The sequence below is a fragment of the Sander lucioperca genome, chromosome 9 (assembly GCF_008315115.2).
Source record: "Sander lucioperca isolate FBNREF2018 chromosome 9, SLUC_FBN_1.2, whole genome shotgun sequence".
In the NCBI taxonomy this organism is placed as follows: Eukaryota; Metazoa; Chordata; class Actinopteri; order Perciformes; family Percidae; genus Sander; species Sander lucioperca.
The window spans coordinates 14,156,313-14,172,142 of record NC_050181.1 but is presented as its reverse complement, the minus strand read 5'-3'; the positions used below and the strand labels follow the sequence as shown (position 1 = coordinate 14,172,142).

At 42.3% G+C, this 15,830-nt stretch overlaps 1 protein-coding gene across 4 annotated transcripts in view; it reads right to left on the bottom strand.

Moving 5' to 3' along the window:
- Window positions 1–15,830, bottom strand: part of tnfrsf21 (tumor necrosis factor receptor superfamily, member 21) — a 63,142-nt gene that overhangs the window by 39,005 nt on the left and 8,307 nt on the right. For all 4 annotated transcript variants that reach the window (XR_004898291.1, XM_031299985.2, XM_031299986.2 and 1 more), the window contains one exon: window positions 6,642–7,359. Coding sequence is in view for 3 of the 4 variants with exons in the window: in XM_031299985.2 (XP_031155845.1) it covers window positions 6,642–7,359 (718 nt within the window). In the remaining variant the exon portion in view is untranslated. The remainder of the gene's footprint in view (window positions 1–6,641; window positions 7,360–15,830) is intronic.

Genomic DNA, 15,830 nt, shown 5'->3' with positions numbered 1-15,830 from the left:
TAAGCCAGTGTTGTCTATGGTTGCAATGGCGCTGCACTAAGCTAAAGGCTAAATGGGGAAAATTGCCATTTTTCAACCCTTATGAAGCAAATCATCAAGCAGAGATTTACCGGCTGGTAAATGCTGAACTCCGGGTACTGCCGCCATACACCTGCATGTAACTTTCTCTTAAATTACAAGCTAACACTAGCGGTAGCTAGCCAGCTTGGTTGGCAGAATGCTGCCTCTATCATGATTGACAGGTCGGCGTGTAGCCACGCCCTAAAGCATCCCTTGCTTTATCGTCAATTTTAAAATAAATGGGATCATAATTTACTAAATGAACATCATGCTGTATTGAAGAATTACTTAGGTAATAAAATCAAGTGAGAAGTAGGATCATTTTCCCATAGACTTCTATAGAAACAGACTTTGTTTTGCAACCAGTGGAGTCACCCCCTGCTGGAAATTAGCGAGGGACGCATTGGCTTCACTTTTCAGGCACGGAAGCTTGTCCATTATTCATTATTCTATGGATACAACACGCTCAACAAAAGTTAGTTGGTCCTCATTAGCCAGGTTTCCATCCAAATGAAGAGCTAATTGTAACCCAATTTCCAGAAAACTGGTCAATTAATTAATGTGAGTTTGCATCCACTACTGTTTTGAGAAAGTAGGAGTTGGTTCTTTGAAACAGCTGGTGGCGCTGATTCTCCAGTCGGGTTCAATTAAACCATTGCTGAAGAAGCTGGCACAACGAGATGACCTAATTAAAAGAGCTACAGTCAAGTCTCAAACATTAGAAAGCCATGAAGAAAATGTGATGGAAATTGATGGAAATAAGACATTTTTGTTTGTTTCATGTATTTATTGGTCAAAATTATGAGTGAAAATCAAAACAAAGTACAAACTGCCTGTACTCTTTCCACCAGCTGTGCTCCATCTCGTAATCTCACAGCAGATGAGCTCTAAATTGCTCACCCCACAGTCTGCTCCAAGCTTAAGCAAGGGCAAATCTAATCAGACTTCCAATGCAGAGTAATTTAAAAAAAAAAAAAAAAAAAACTAAAAAGGAGAAGGGATTGGGATGGGCTAACAATTCACAGCTAATACAATCTCTGTAATCTCTTGAAATGGAAAAAAAGAACAATTAGGGTTGTCCTGTTAGACATAAACAACAGAAGGGACAGTCAGTCAATGTTTTTCAGACATGGGAACAAACGTAATGGTCAGTCGATACTAGTGCGTCACTAACCTCTATTGATTATCGATGTGTGATTCTACATGCAATATGTAGCGGTCTAAGTATAACTAAAGATTCACACTAATGAAATTGTCATGACAAATGCCTTCATCTTAATATCTTATGGTCAAAATTAAAAAAGAGAATAAGTTGGTGAATATGCATAATGTCAATCTTTCAATTTGTTGACTATTTGCTCACATGAATATATTCAAACTGTGTTAAAACATATTTTGGATAGAAAACGACGTGTGATGCAACTTTACATGAAGTGAATTACATCAAATAAAATATGGTGAATACAGTTTGGCTTTTGTCACTGCAACACACTCATTCTCTTCTGTTTTTCCACTGTGTGGAAAGTGAGTGTGCAACACCCACCCCAAATTTCCCTCTTATTACAGCAAAGACGCGGTCAAATTAACTGGCTGAGAAGCCAACGATCTCATGCCAGCACAAACAGCAGTGACAGTATTAAAGGGGACATATTAAGCTTTTTCATATTTTCTGTCATATCTACAATGTTATAATGTCGGACTTTCATGTTAAACAAAGCCAAAACCTCAAATAATGAGCTAAACGTATTTTAGAGAAACCACAGTGAGCTAAAACGTTCAGATTTCCATGCTCCGGTTTCAACAGTTTTTTCTACTCACGGCTAAGTGTTAGGCAACTCTAAGCCGGCCTTCTATGATTGGTCATCTGCTCCAGATAGGCAGGACTGGAGTGTTTTTTTACTACGCTACTGAGATGGTGTTAACATTGGCGCATGTAGCTACATGCTAACGGCAGTAAAATGTCATCTTGGCTGCCAGTGTTGTTAAATTCTCCCCAATTCCAGGTCACATTACCCCTAAACATTCCCAGTTATGTAGTATTTGGTTTAAAAGCCTTTATCTGCAATTTTTGACAGTAGAAAGTGCTGCTTCGTTCCATTACAATCTAACATTAGCCTAGTGCTAAATATCAAGTGGCTGCATGCTAACGCAAGATAGCGGTAATCTTGGCAGCCAATGCTGGTCATTTCTCCCCAATTTCAGGGTTGAATTACTGCTGGGACACGTCCGGCTGTGTAGTATTTGGTTAAGAAGCCTTTATTGGTGTTTTTTTCATGGTAAAAAGCCCTGCTATATAGCTACTCCGTTGCAGTAGCTCCGCGGAGGGTGCGGCGTAGCTCAGTTTCCAGGAAACACTCCAATCAGAGCAGACTGGGCTTTGTCAGGAGGGGGGCTTAAAGAAAAAGGTGCTCCTACAGAGCGTCTCATACAGATGTTGAATATAGGTGCAGCAGCCATGGGCTGTATGAGAAAAAGTGTTTTTTGAACATTAAAGCATGTAAACATGTTCTAGTACAAACACAAAATACAACTATTATCCTGAAAATGCTATATAATAGTTGCATTTTAAAGGTGTGAGGGTCTATAGTAGTGTTGACGAACTAACCGAAGAGCCGGTTGATTGACCCGACTCGTGTCACTGAACTGGGAGAATCGAGTGCCATACGTCAATGAACCGACTCACTCCTGTTTTTTTCTTTTACCTCATTTGTGCCGTTGTGTGTAGCTGGTATTCTTCTGCTACTGTGTGTGTAGTAATCTAGCTCATTAACGCCTCCACTGGAGTCATGGTGGTAGAATCAATCAGGAAATGAGCTACCTAGACCCAAGGGAGTAAGCTTCGCCTCGGACCGCGAACCTCCTGTGGCGCCATTTTGATGCTAATAAGCCATCACCTCCCGTTAGCATTCCATTGACTGCCATTCATTTTGGCGCCACTTTGACAGCGAATAACTTTACATCTGAAGCGTTTAAAGACTCTATTTGTCCATTGTTTATTTCTAAAGAAACACGACAATGTATAAAAGGCTCCATTACCTTGTACCTCACATTATGGCTCCGTAGCAGACGTTTTTGTAAAAATAGGCTAACGATTGTGTCATAACCACGCGACTTACTGTCGCATAGTAGAGGAATTACCGTATAGTACAGGAGAAGCGCGCAGGCAGTTTCGTCTCACATTGTTTAAGTGTAATTACTAATGTTAACTAGCATTTTAGTCAGCAATAATTAGCCTGTGTCTATGTTATCTCCTTACATATACCTACGCTCTCCATCTCTGCAATATTCGGAATGATTGAGATTTCTCTTGGCACAGCTACCAGAAGACTTCCAACTTTCAGACACGTTGCTCACGTCACATTTACGTCGTCTCTCTCAGTTTGCGGCTGCGCAGTAACGCTCAGCCATCACCGGAAAAGTGCTTCTAACGGCCTTCACTGGTCTCTGTCCAGCGCAATGGGATCTGTTGGTCCATTCTTATATACAGTCTATGCCTAGACCGCGCACCAGGCTACTGAACGAGACCAAATGTAACCGTGCAACCGGCCAGCCCGCTCGAGTCATGTAATCAAGCGGTGTCTTGGTTCTCAGCAAGTTTGAGTTATTAACCAAGCCTTGTTTCTGTTTCTGGTTGTCATCTTAGATGATTGTGTTCATGGCAATTCACACATTATCGATGGGGAAGTACATCACATACAAATTCACGTCATATCTTATCTTGGTAGTTATGTTAAGTTAAATGTTAGAGAAGTGAATGTTGCTACATGATAGGTAGGCTGTCACGAGGAGACCGCGCACCAGGCTACTGAACGAGACCGTAAGGACCGTAACCAAGGGTACTGCATGAGTTTATATTCAAACAGGTGTCTAGGTTCTCGGCAAGTTTGAGTTATCAACCGATCCCAGAAGCCTTTATTTCTCGTGCATCTTAGATGATTGTGTACATACAAATTCATAGGCTACATTATTGATGGATATCACATACAAATACACGTCATGTTATCTTATGTTAAGTTAAATGTTTGTTACATGGTAGGTAGGCTGCCACCAGGAGACCGCGCACCAGGCTACTGAACGAGACCGTAACTGTGCCTAATGCATGAGTCTATGTAAACGGGTGTCTAGGTTCTTGGCAAGTTTGAGTTATCAACCAATAGCAGAAGCCTTTATGTCTCATGCATTTTAGAATTGTGTTCATGGAAATTCATAGGCTACATTACCAAGGAGAAAGTATTATATCACATACAAATACACGTAATGTTATCTTGGTAGTTATGTTAAGTTAAATGTTAGAAGTGAATGTTGCTATATGGTAGACTGTCACGAGAAGACCAGGCTAAAGAATGTAACCTTGGCCAGTGCGTGAGTCTAGTGTCGGTCAGTATGAGTGTGTAAATGGTATGTCGAGACCGAATGTAACCGCAACCGCTCGAGTCTTCCGTGGTGTCTTGGTTCCTGGCCGGTCTTTCTCTTTTCCCTTTTCTGCATCTTTTTAATATTGTATTAACTTCACTGTTTAGCATGCCTTCTACTTTTGTAAAGAGGTCTTCAGTTTATCTTTGCACTCTAAAGTTTTTTTTATAAATAAAATATTTAATAGAAAAGTGGGTTACTACAGTTATTTGTACATGCACACATGAAGGTAGGCCTACCTGCTTGATTAAAAAGAGCAGCAGCATGTTAAATGGCTGTGGTATCAACAAAATATTGTGGTGGTTAGATGGCCGTGTTATAATAACAAAAGCTCCTTTCTCTCTAATCACACCTGTTGACATTCTTGTGAATTTTTTGTGTTATCATCACAAAAAGGTCTACACTGGCATTAGCCCCTTTCCGACCGGAGGGATTTTTGCAGTTCCTAGAACAAAACGTTCGTAGAAACCTTTTTTTCTCATGTTCCGACTGGACCAATTTGGGGATTATTAAGTTCCTCTGGCCGCAGTTCTTGTAACTCTTTCAGCTCCTACTTCAGGGCAGGACCTTTTCCCTTTTCTGCATAGTGGTGGTTAGATGGCTGTGTTATAATAACAAAAGGTCAGTTCCTATGGCCACTTGGCCAGTGTGAATGCAAATGGAAAAAACGGTTTTGGGGGAGGGTAGTTAGTAGAACTGTTTAGAAGTGGACTGTTCCTATAACTACGTTCCTGTAACTACTTGGTCGGAAAGAGGCTTATGTGAGAAGGAGGGGTATACTGGCTATGGATGGTTGATTCTGAGAAATGACAGGACTGATGTTAAACCAGTAAGAGAGATGATGCAGGAGGGAGGAGGACAGAGAACACGAAGACAATAAGAAAAGAGGATTTTTTTCCCTCACTTTTCGATCTAAAAGTAAGAAGGGAGGGAGCAGGAAAAAAGGAGGCTGAATGAGGAAGACCCAAATACCCATAACTCCTCCTGACAACACATAATAACATTCCTGAGATAGGGAGCTGCTACCAGTTTGTTTCTTTGCCTATGCATGTCCTCTCCTCCCATTCCTTTTTGGAATCCCCAGTGTCATTGATGTATTCATGCTGCAACAGCAACTTGAGCAATAATGCATATTAATACCCAATACACAAAAATCTGAACATAATATAAAAAAATATTTAGCGAGGAATGAGCTTAAACTGGAGACTGGAGGCAGAGGGAAACAAAAAAATGCTTTGACCGACACATCTAAATCCACTAAATTAACACTTTGTAATGTCTGTGTTCAATCCGTATAGAAACAGAACTGTAAAAATGACAGTTTGTGGTTTGAGGGGGAGTTATGTGTTATAACAATTTCTCAGCAAACTTGGGTTAGCAATGGTCGGAGAGATGAAGTACTGAGGGAATGGATTAACTGTTTTTTGTCAAGAAATAGGTAAAGCACAAATTTCTCTTCATGTGCGGACAATCAACAAGATACAACATGTTAACTAGTAAGCTTTAGAGGTGCTGGTAGGTGCATTTTTGAGCGAAGAGAGCTAGGCTAGCTGTCCCCCCCTGCTTCCACTCTTTAAGCTAAGCTAGGCTGATCCTGACTCCAGCTCTGTACTAAATGTAGGGATAGACAGATTATCTGCCCTGGCCGATTATCGGGCCGTTTTTTGGCAGTTTGCAGATTCTGTATCGGCGTTTTATTTGCCTGATAACTGATAAAGTTAATTAATTAAAAAGTGAGCTACTAGCTTCAGCTCTGTGTCTGTTTCAAAGTTTCTAATGTATTAAATATTTGCTTTAAGCATTTAAAAAAAGTTTTGTGTTGGAGTAGAATTTGAACATTCCAAATCTTAAATTTGACTTAAAGATTTTCATTTTTACTGTAAATGCATATCGGTTCCAAATATCGGTTATCGGTTTCATCAAATTCTAATAATTGGTATCATTATCAGCCTTGAAAAAACAGTATCGTGGATCCCTAACTAAATGCACAGACATGAGAGTGGCATCTTCCCATCTACGCTCACATTTAGAAAGTGAATAAGCCTATTTCCCAAAATGTTTAACTATGGGGTTGAGTATATTCACAGTAATTAACATACTTAGAATAAATGGAAAAATGCCAAAATTACCTACATTAGAATTAGCAAAGAATAAGCAGTGCCTCTCACCTTTAAATGCAGGTCCAGTCAGTGATGATGATGGAGTGGATGAAGAAATCATGGGTTCCTGTACGAGCACAGCCTGTGCAGGACCCATTAGGATGGTTGTGGAGACAGATGAAGATGAAAAGGAAATGGGGGCTGTAGAAGGGGGTCCACAGACATTATCGGTCTCTTTAGTCCCTGGTGTGAGCAACACCAGCCCCTGAGCTTGGCAGTCCGTGTGGGTTCGGCACTTCACCACACTCGACTCCACAGCGGAGAAAGTCCCCTTGGTGCACGGCCTACAGAGCACGTCCTCTGTTTCACTGCCCCGCCTTTTCACCCTGGTCCCTGGAGGGCACAGCGAGTGGGGCCTACACTCTGTGCCGCCATCCCCAAACAAAAAGCTGTTGGGGGGACATGTGCAGACTCTGTCCTGGATGGGCGTGCAGGTCGCTTTCTCAATGAAGCCTGAGGGACACGGAGCCCGACATGGATGGCATTTCTGCACCCCATTCTCACCCCGTGTGAATGTGCCTTCAGGGCAGTGGCTGCACTCCCTCACGGCTGTTGGGGAGCAGTGGACAGACACGTGGGTGCCTGCCGGGCACTTGTCACAGACCAGCTGGGTGCCTGAGTCTGGGTCGGTGTGCTGATATTGGCGGGGAGAGAGGACGGATGGATCAGCTGGGCTGGTTGTAGTCAAAACCCGAGCTGAGATGTCAATCACCACTGTCCATAAGAGCTGAGGGGAGAAGAAAGTGTGGAAGTTAAAGAGAAATAAAAAAAAAAATGCAAATAGCATTAGACAAGATTTGAAGCCCCATGCTCATTACACCCCACAATACTTAAACCAGCAATAACTAATTTTTGGCTATCTGGGGATAGCAGAAAACAAGTTGTAAACAACAATGACATATCATCACTTTGTTGTGATAGTTGATATGGCAAACATGTTTGAAATTGGAGCCAAAGGTGGCTCAAAAGAGCAATCAAGTGGAGACCAAACAGTAGGAATCCTCATCCAGAGACCATAAATACCCACAGATTTAATAGCATGATAGTCTATGTACACGACGTTTGACTTCGGGGATTGCTCTGCTTGGAAATTCTTCCGGATGGCCTTCTTTCGGCCAGATGTTCGTTACCTTCCGCTTTCTTTTAGTTGGAATTTTAAACTCCGGTGGATATCTGAGGACTATGGTTAACTGCTCCTCAGATCTCTGCAGTGTAAATCCAGACAGCTAGCTAGACTATCTGTCCAATCTGAGATCCAATCTGTTCTGTTGCACGACTAAAACAACCTTTGAACGTACACATATTCAATCAAGTTCCTTCCTGAGGCACCGTGGCTCTGCTCGGCGCTTAGCACCGCCCAAGACGATTGCGATTGGTTTAAAGAAATGCCAATAAACCAGAGCACGTTTTTCTCCCATCCCGGAATGCTGTGTGGACTAGCCAGACCCTCCTTTGCAGCGCTGTGGAGGAAGGTATGGCAAAGCGTGACTAATAGCACGATGACCGGAAGTTGTTAACATACTTTATCTTGTTCTTGATCAAAAGAACTAGACAGACGGCTGGATGGATGGATGGATGGACAGACAGATAGATAGACAGCTGGCGGGACGGACCCACAGATAGAAGGACCAACAGTGCCCCATCCCAACCTAACTGAGACTTCTTTTCACTCTGTTTGCCAAATTCATTTAAGGATGTTTTAACACTGATCAGGTCACAAATGAAGACCCATAAAACTAAAGCATTAAATCCAATCCAAAAGTGATTCCTGACCAGCAGTGAGCAAGCACAGATTTATCATTGTATAATTTGGTATGAAACATCACGGGCCAGGCAGGAAGACATGAGCGTGCTGTGTGTTGGGTAACATGAGTAACATGGATTCTGGAAAGTCCAAATTCTGATGTTGCAAAGACAATATCTCCTTAGAAACCCATTCATTCCAGCATCTATTTCCTTTACTCACTCCCCTGACTCATCCTGATCCTCATCAGTAGAGTGTCCAGCAGTGCGCATTCACTTTACAACCACAACTGGCATATTAACAGACATATGACTCATATGGCTTTCCCTGTATGTTCTTTTTCTTTTTTCAGGCTCCCCTCTCACCTCTGCTGGGAAACTGACAGCTCACTGGGTTTAGGGGAATAGCCCACACAAGTCTAAGTTCACTCACACACACACACACACACACACACACACACACACACACACAATGTGGTAATAAAATGTTCTAATTCAACTCATAGCTGTTTTAACTCTATACTTGTGCTCTCACTGTACTTTTCCTTATAAATGTCTTTATATCAATATATCTCAGTCTGTGAGTCTGCAGCTAATGACAGGATCTGACAACACCATATCAGCCCAGTAATGGCCCAATCCAACAGACGTGCAGTGACGGGAAGGGATATGAGTGTTGGGAGGGACAGTTCTCATTTTTTCCTGAATACTGTGTCATAGTGAAAAACATGGTTTTTTTGCCTTCTAACCAACATTGACCAATAGGAGGACAGAACGCTCCTGGTTATCACCTGTAAACATGGCGAAGCAAAAGAGGAATGATGTTTTAATACATTTCAGTGATCCTGTAACCATATGACGATATCACCCTTGGTGATCATCACCCTCTGGTGCTACCCATAAACTAATCTATATCCACGACGTTTCACTTCCGGGATTGCTCCGTTGCCGCCGGAAATTCCACAGGATTTCTCTCTTTTTCGGCTGGATGTCCGTTACCTTCCGCTTTCTTTGTGTTGAAATTTCGTCAATTTCTTTCGTCAATTTCAGATCTCTGCAGGGTAAATCCAGACAGCTAGCTAGACTATCTGTCCAATCTGAGTTTTCTGTGTCACAACTAAAACAACTTTTGAATGTACACGTTTTACCAAAACAAGTTCCTTCCCGAGGCTATTTTGCAGAGGCACCGCGGCTCTGCCTGGTGCTTAGCGCCGCCCAAGACGATTGTGATTGGTTTGAAGAAACGCCAATAAACCAGAGCAGGTTTTTCTCCAATCCTGGAATGCTGTGTGGACTAGCCAGACCCTCCTCCGCAGCGCTGTGGAGGAGGGTCTGGCAAAGCGAGACTCCCCCGTAAACTAACCCTCTTTCTACCAAATGGAAAGCAAAAAGAAAGGCAGCCTAGTGACAATGAATGGTTCCAGCTTTACTTTACGTCGTAAAACTGTGTTGAAATACAGCAGGTGGAGGAGTAGGAGTAAGTCCCTCCAAATCACCTATGTACCTCACGTTCTAACGTGTACTCTCTGCCACGTCTCGCAGCCAAGTCACAATCAGACTGCCTGATCTGACACAAAAAGTGGAGGACACACAGGGGAGGCACAAGCAAGAATGGAGAAAGGTGCAAAAAAGTGTGTTTAAGTGTGTTCTTCCCTGCCCAGTGTGTGTATTCAGACAAAGACAGAAGATTAGCAGCCTTTGTGTGGGTATGCAAACAAGCAGTTCTGGTGGGTTTGAAGTGCTGCACTGAGGAGTGAATTGTTCTGATGACGCACATGAATGTTGGGTCATCCATGAGCACTGAACAAAAGCATTAGTTAAGGGTTATAACGCCACTCCCTTCAGAAGTGGAGAGGTCAGGGGGCTCATTAACTGGCCACACATTTAAATTATGAATTGTGGTTGAAATATTTGGACATCCTGATTCAAAAGCAGTCCACTACAGGAGACAATTGTGAGATCAATCAATGAGATTTTTTTCCGAGACATCAAGGAGGATAGTAGCATACAAAAATACACCACAAATGTCTCTTAATTAACCCTCGTGTTGTCTTCCCATCAACCATGTACTTGTTGTCCTTCCAGGTTCAAAATTGAAAATCAACTTTTTTTCGATGCTTTTGACACTTTTTTAAAAACATTTTTGTCACTTCTTTTAACGGTTTCATTATTCATGGTCAGTAAACCTAATTTAAACGACATTATACCTAATTTTTTAGTTAAAAAAAGCAGAAATTACGTATTATTTTGACTAATAGTTAAGATCAGAGGATGTTGAGTGGATCACAGACTGGTTTATGTCAAGGTTTTCTTCAAATGCTATAAAACTGAATAAAAACACCAAAAATTCAATGGAAGTCATTTTACCTGCGAAGAATGTTGTATGGCTTCCATACAACGTACATCCACGCATCCAAGTTATTTTTGGCCAATGTGGTTGAAAGAAACCCATATTTCGAAAAAAAACTTTGAAAACGGGTCAACTTCGATCTCGAGGACAACATGAGGGGTAAACGATCAAAGGAAGAAAAACATACACTACATTTTATGGTTGGTGCTAATAAGAATAAAGCAGTCCATTCTTTCACCGCTCCATTGCCCTTTCGCAACACCACCCATTCGGCTCTTTGTGTTCGTTCCCAGAACCTCATCAATAAACATCAGAGCATGTTCTCGACATGCTGCTCATAACTTAGTTGCGTCAGTAACATCAATGCATTCATTCACATCCACATTCAAAGTGAGACGCTGGTAGAGAATGCACGCAGCAGTAAATTGGAACATTCTGCTTGCTACAGGACAATGGACGGTCACCCCCCCCCCTTCCCCGTGGCTCTTTCTGCTTGTTTGTAGTGGTTTATTATCGACACAGCATGCGCCGAACATTGCCGTAATTGAGGTGTATCACTCACTTTTTAATGTGAGGTTTTGGAAGAGAAGGCATGCAAGTATTAAACAGGATCTTTGTGATGGCTTAGTATAGGACACTCATGCTTATAATGTCGGTACCCATGGTGCAGATTTTGTTTGTCTGGGGAAGCAGGCTCATTAAAAAATACCAGGCATCTCCTAAGAGTCAAGAAAAGGAGCTTAATACCAATTTTTAGGTAAACACTGTCCTAGAGAATTGCATGACCCCAGCACTTTTTCATTAACATTGGTCATCGCACTTATTTATGTATGATTTATGTGGGAGTAATAACTGACATTTATAATTGCGCACACATGCACACACACACACACACACACACACACACACACACACACACACACACACACACACACACACACACACACACACACACACACACACACACACACACACACACACACACACACACACACACACACACACACACACACACACACACACGCCAGGTCAAAACACACGTGCTTAGTAGAGGTGTTGAAATTAATCAAATAATCGATGCATCGAATCGTGGACATAGACAATGCTGCATCGATAATTGGCCGGGCCGTAATCGATTATTTCTGTTTACAATTTAATGTATGCCTAACAACCTTTCCGTTTACATATTCTGTTATGTTTTGCACATTCAGGAAGTGCCATGTGCTCAGTGCTGTAGTTTTATGCATCCAATTTATTTAGTATTAGAGCACTGCAGAATGTTTTGTTTTTGAAGCTTGAAAAGCTATGAATTAAATATTCTATATGGCTTTAATAGTAAAAATGTATTTGATGCATCGTGATGCATCGAGAGATCGAATCGAAGACATGATAATCGTAATCGAATCGGAAGATCAGTGAAGATTCACACCTCTAGTACGTAGAGCTGTCCACTTGTGATCGGATCACTCAGGACAGATGTTAAAACCAGAGGACTGTACTACGAATCAAGATCAACAATCAGGGCATCTGGATTGATTTGATTTGAAGCCGGGTAGGCTTCACCTAACCTAACAACCGTGGTCCTGCATAAGCTGTGTCACGACGGTGGTTAACAACTAGTTCAATCAACCCAGGGTTTCCCAATCCAGCAGCGCGCACGTTCACATAAAAGAGGTGGTGTTTGCACAGCACGACCAACCGCAAACATCTACCAGAACTGCATATTTTAAATAAGAAGAGCAAACTATAATTCTACATAAATATGAAGAACACAGACACGGTTTTACAGGCAAAACGCAATACAGTCGCCGCCTCCTAAAACAGGAAGGAAAGCTTGCAAAAAAATAGCCGATGCTGTAAATGCGTCAATCACAAGGCTTATCAATATCACTTCCCCATCAGTCAGGCACAAGATCTGACCATAATTACACTTGTGCTTTCCATAAACTGTCGTTGCCTTAGTCTTTTATTTCAGTTGCAACCCTGGCAGTGGTAAGCAATCGTAAGAGCAAATAAAAAATATAAAAATATAATTCAAACCGATGTGCACATTGGCAATACACAGCTCAAGAAGCCGACAAATAGCCTATACGCAATTACCTCCGCTGAAAATCTATATCTTTCATAAAAATACCCATCAGGGAATGTTAACGGGGTTGTCGGTCTCTAAATGTTTTAACTTTTCTGAGCACACCTCTCTCTCTCTCCACACACCGAGCCCACCGGATCTTCTAAGAACGGTGACACCGTTATCAATTGAGTATTGATTGGTCAGTAGGCGGTGCTTTTACACCGGTTGATCTCTAATCTCCAACATAACCTGCTCCCGACCAGGTTAGGTGTTCAGCATAAGTACCACGGCGATTTAACCCGGTAACAAGTGATCCACCGTGATGATACACAAAACCCTGGGTTGAACCTGAAGTTACCTCGTTAACGCCAAATCTTGCTTCGTAGTACAGGCCTCAGGTCAAAACAGGCCCTATGTTATTATTTTAATGTTTATGCAAACCACAAGTGCATTGTGCTGCTAATTGTATTTGTGGTTTTCAATATAAAACTAGGTCAAATCAGTTCAGTGTGTGTGTATCTGCACTTTTTGAACATTTCCAGCACGTTTTAACAATACAGAGTTCCTAAAAATAGGCTGTTCTGACCTGGTTTTAACATCTGTCCTAAGTGATCGGATCACAAGTGGACAGCTCTAAGTACGTGTGTGTTTTCACCTGTACTGTAGAATGTGTCTCCAAATGCATTCAGCATTCATTCACAAACACAATGTCGGTCGTCTCTCGTCAGACAGTCTGGCAAAAACGCAGGTATTTCTGGTTGTTTTAAATGCCTGTGGCAAAAAAAAAAATGAAAAAACACCCCGACGTCAACCTGCGGTGGACAATCACGTTAACGTTAACCGGCTATCAGACTCGTCAGTCCGTATCGCGCCGTGAGAGTCCCGTTAACGTTACTGTAAACAGGAAACATCACTGCCTCTATCGCTGCTACAAAAAAAGTTTTAAACACTAAGAAGGTAAATAAAACAAAACACAAGCACTGAACTGCCCGGGGTCACGGTTTCCTGGAACAGCAAAGCAAAGTCGCTTCATCTCTCGCTTCGTTTCTTTTCTTTCTCTGTTTTTCCGTGAAATAAAGCTGCCTTCAGGTGCGGTCGGAAATGTTGGTTTCCCCCCGCTGATGCCACCTAAGCTTCGAATATTCGCTGTTGGGAAGCACGGAAGCTTCGAAGCTCAAAAAAATGGTATTTGGTACAGCCCTATTTACAATTGAGTAGGCGGTCTTTAACGTGGACATAGGACTGCTATGTGGACACATGCGGCCCAGACCACCTCCAAATGTGGTTTTTGCGATCCAATCTCAACAAGGTCACTATAATGACATATGAAATGTTCATACCGTTTCATCTCTAGTTGGGGGTGCATTTCACCCTATGTGGGTGCTTTGAGAAAAACATGAGTCGTTCTTGTCTAATTTGTGCAGGTTTAGCAGCTAAAAAGCAGCGGAATCCTTTTGTGAATTTGTGTTTTCTTCAGTGCATGCATATATATATATATATATATATATATATATATGTATCGAATATCAGCCAAAATCCAATATCGTGCATCCCTATTATAATATTTGAAGCCAATGGAAGGAAGACAAGACAACCAATGGAAGGTGAGTGAACACATACTACTTCACTGAGCTAATGTTATTCTGTGTTTCTCTCTGGCTTGTGTTAAAGCTCTTTGGGGAGCAGACTGACCTAGCTAAGGTTTTAAGCCAATGAGGATAATTACTAGCCTGGCCCTACCAGACTCTCGTACATTTAATTTGTACAGAGAGTCTGGCCTCTCTCCATTGACAAGTGTTAACTTCCTTAAAGGCGGGTACGTTGAAGTTTAAAACTATTGGATCTGCCCAGAGCCACTCTGGATGTGCCATAACCAATCGCTAACGTATGCGCAACAAGAGGGGAGACCAACAAGGCTTATATTTAGCATTAGCATCGCTAGCGTTAGCCAACTCCTTCACCACTAACGGAGCGAGCTGGAAAATCTAACTTTTCCCGAACACCGTGGGATGGAGGGCCACAACATCATGGCCACCAACACAACTCCGCAAATATTGTTCTTGCTCGGGCTTTCACTTCTGGATATTCAGCAGCGTTACTGCCACAGCGGACCGAGTGGCTTCGCTCGCATCTTTCTCACGCACGTCCTAACGTCATCGTTCTCAGCCACTCCCTCTATTCGCTGTTTGGACCGCCAAATATTTGGCCGCGTTGTGTGTTTGTGTCTTTCTGTGGTTGTATCTTGACAATCAGTCCTGTCTTTTGTCACTGCATTTATTTGCCATTAGGAAAATAAAATGCCAACAAAGAAACAAAAAGCAGAAGAGGAAATAAAGTGCAGTGCTGGCACTTTGTCAGTACCTCCCTGCTTGTACTCACACACACACACACACACACACACACACAGCCTCTCTACACAGCCAGCTCTGCAGCTCAGAAAAACATGAATCAATTTTAGTCTGCCAGCCTTCCTCTTATTATGCCAACTTTGTCTCTATGTCTTGCCGCACTGCCTATAAACTACATCATCTGCCTGGCGCACAGGCCGAACAGCCAATCAGACAGCCAGACACAGGGTGATGGGACAAGAACTGGGCTATGTTCCCTTATGCACTGCAGTCCTATTCACTGCTAACACTGTACATTGAGATCAGGGTCATGTCCAGCCTCGACAAAAGGTAGCAAAACGTTTATTTAAGCTGAAATGGTGGAGCGTTGAACACCCTGTGTGCAAGCGCACTGCCTTTTTAGTACCACAAGTTTACAAGTCGTTGCTGAGGAAACACACCCTCCGAACAAGAGAAGAAAACAAAATCTCGTTGCACATCATTTCACACAGTTCTTATGAAACATGTCGTTCAACCCAGAAACCGCAGCAATACTGCAATGATGCCCTCTGGCCCAAAATACTTTTTCCCATAGACTTACATGGTGAAAGAGATGTCTGTGAGTATCACAACCCCAGCAAAATGACTTGCTTTACTGTCAGAATTTGATCCATTGGCTCAGATAACATTTGAAAAGTCTAGAAGAG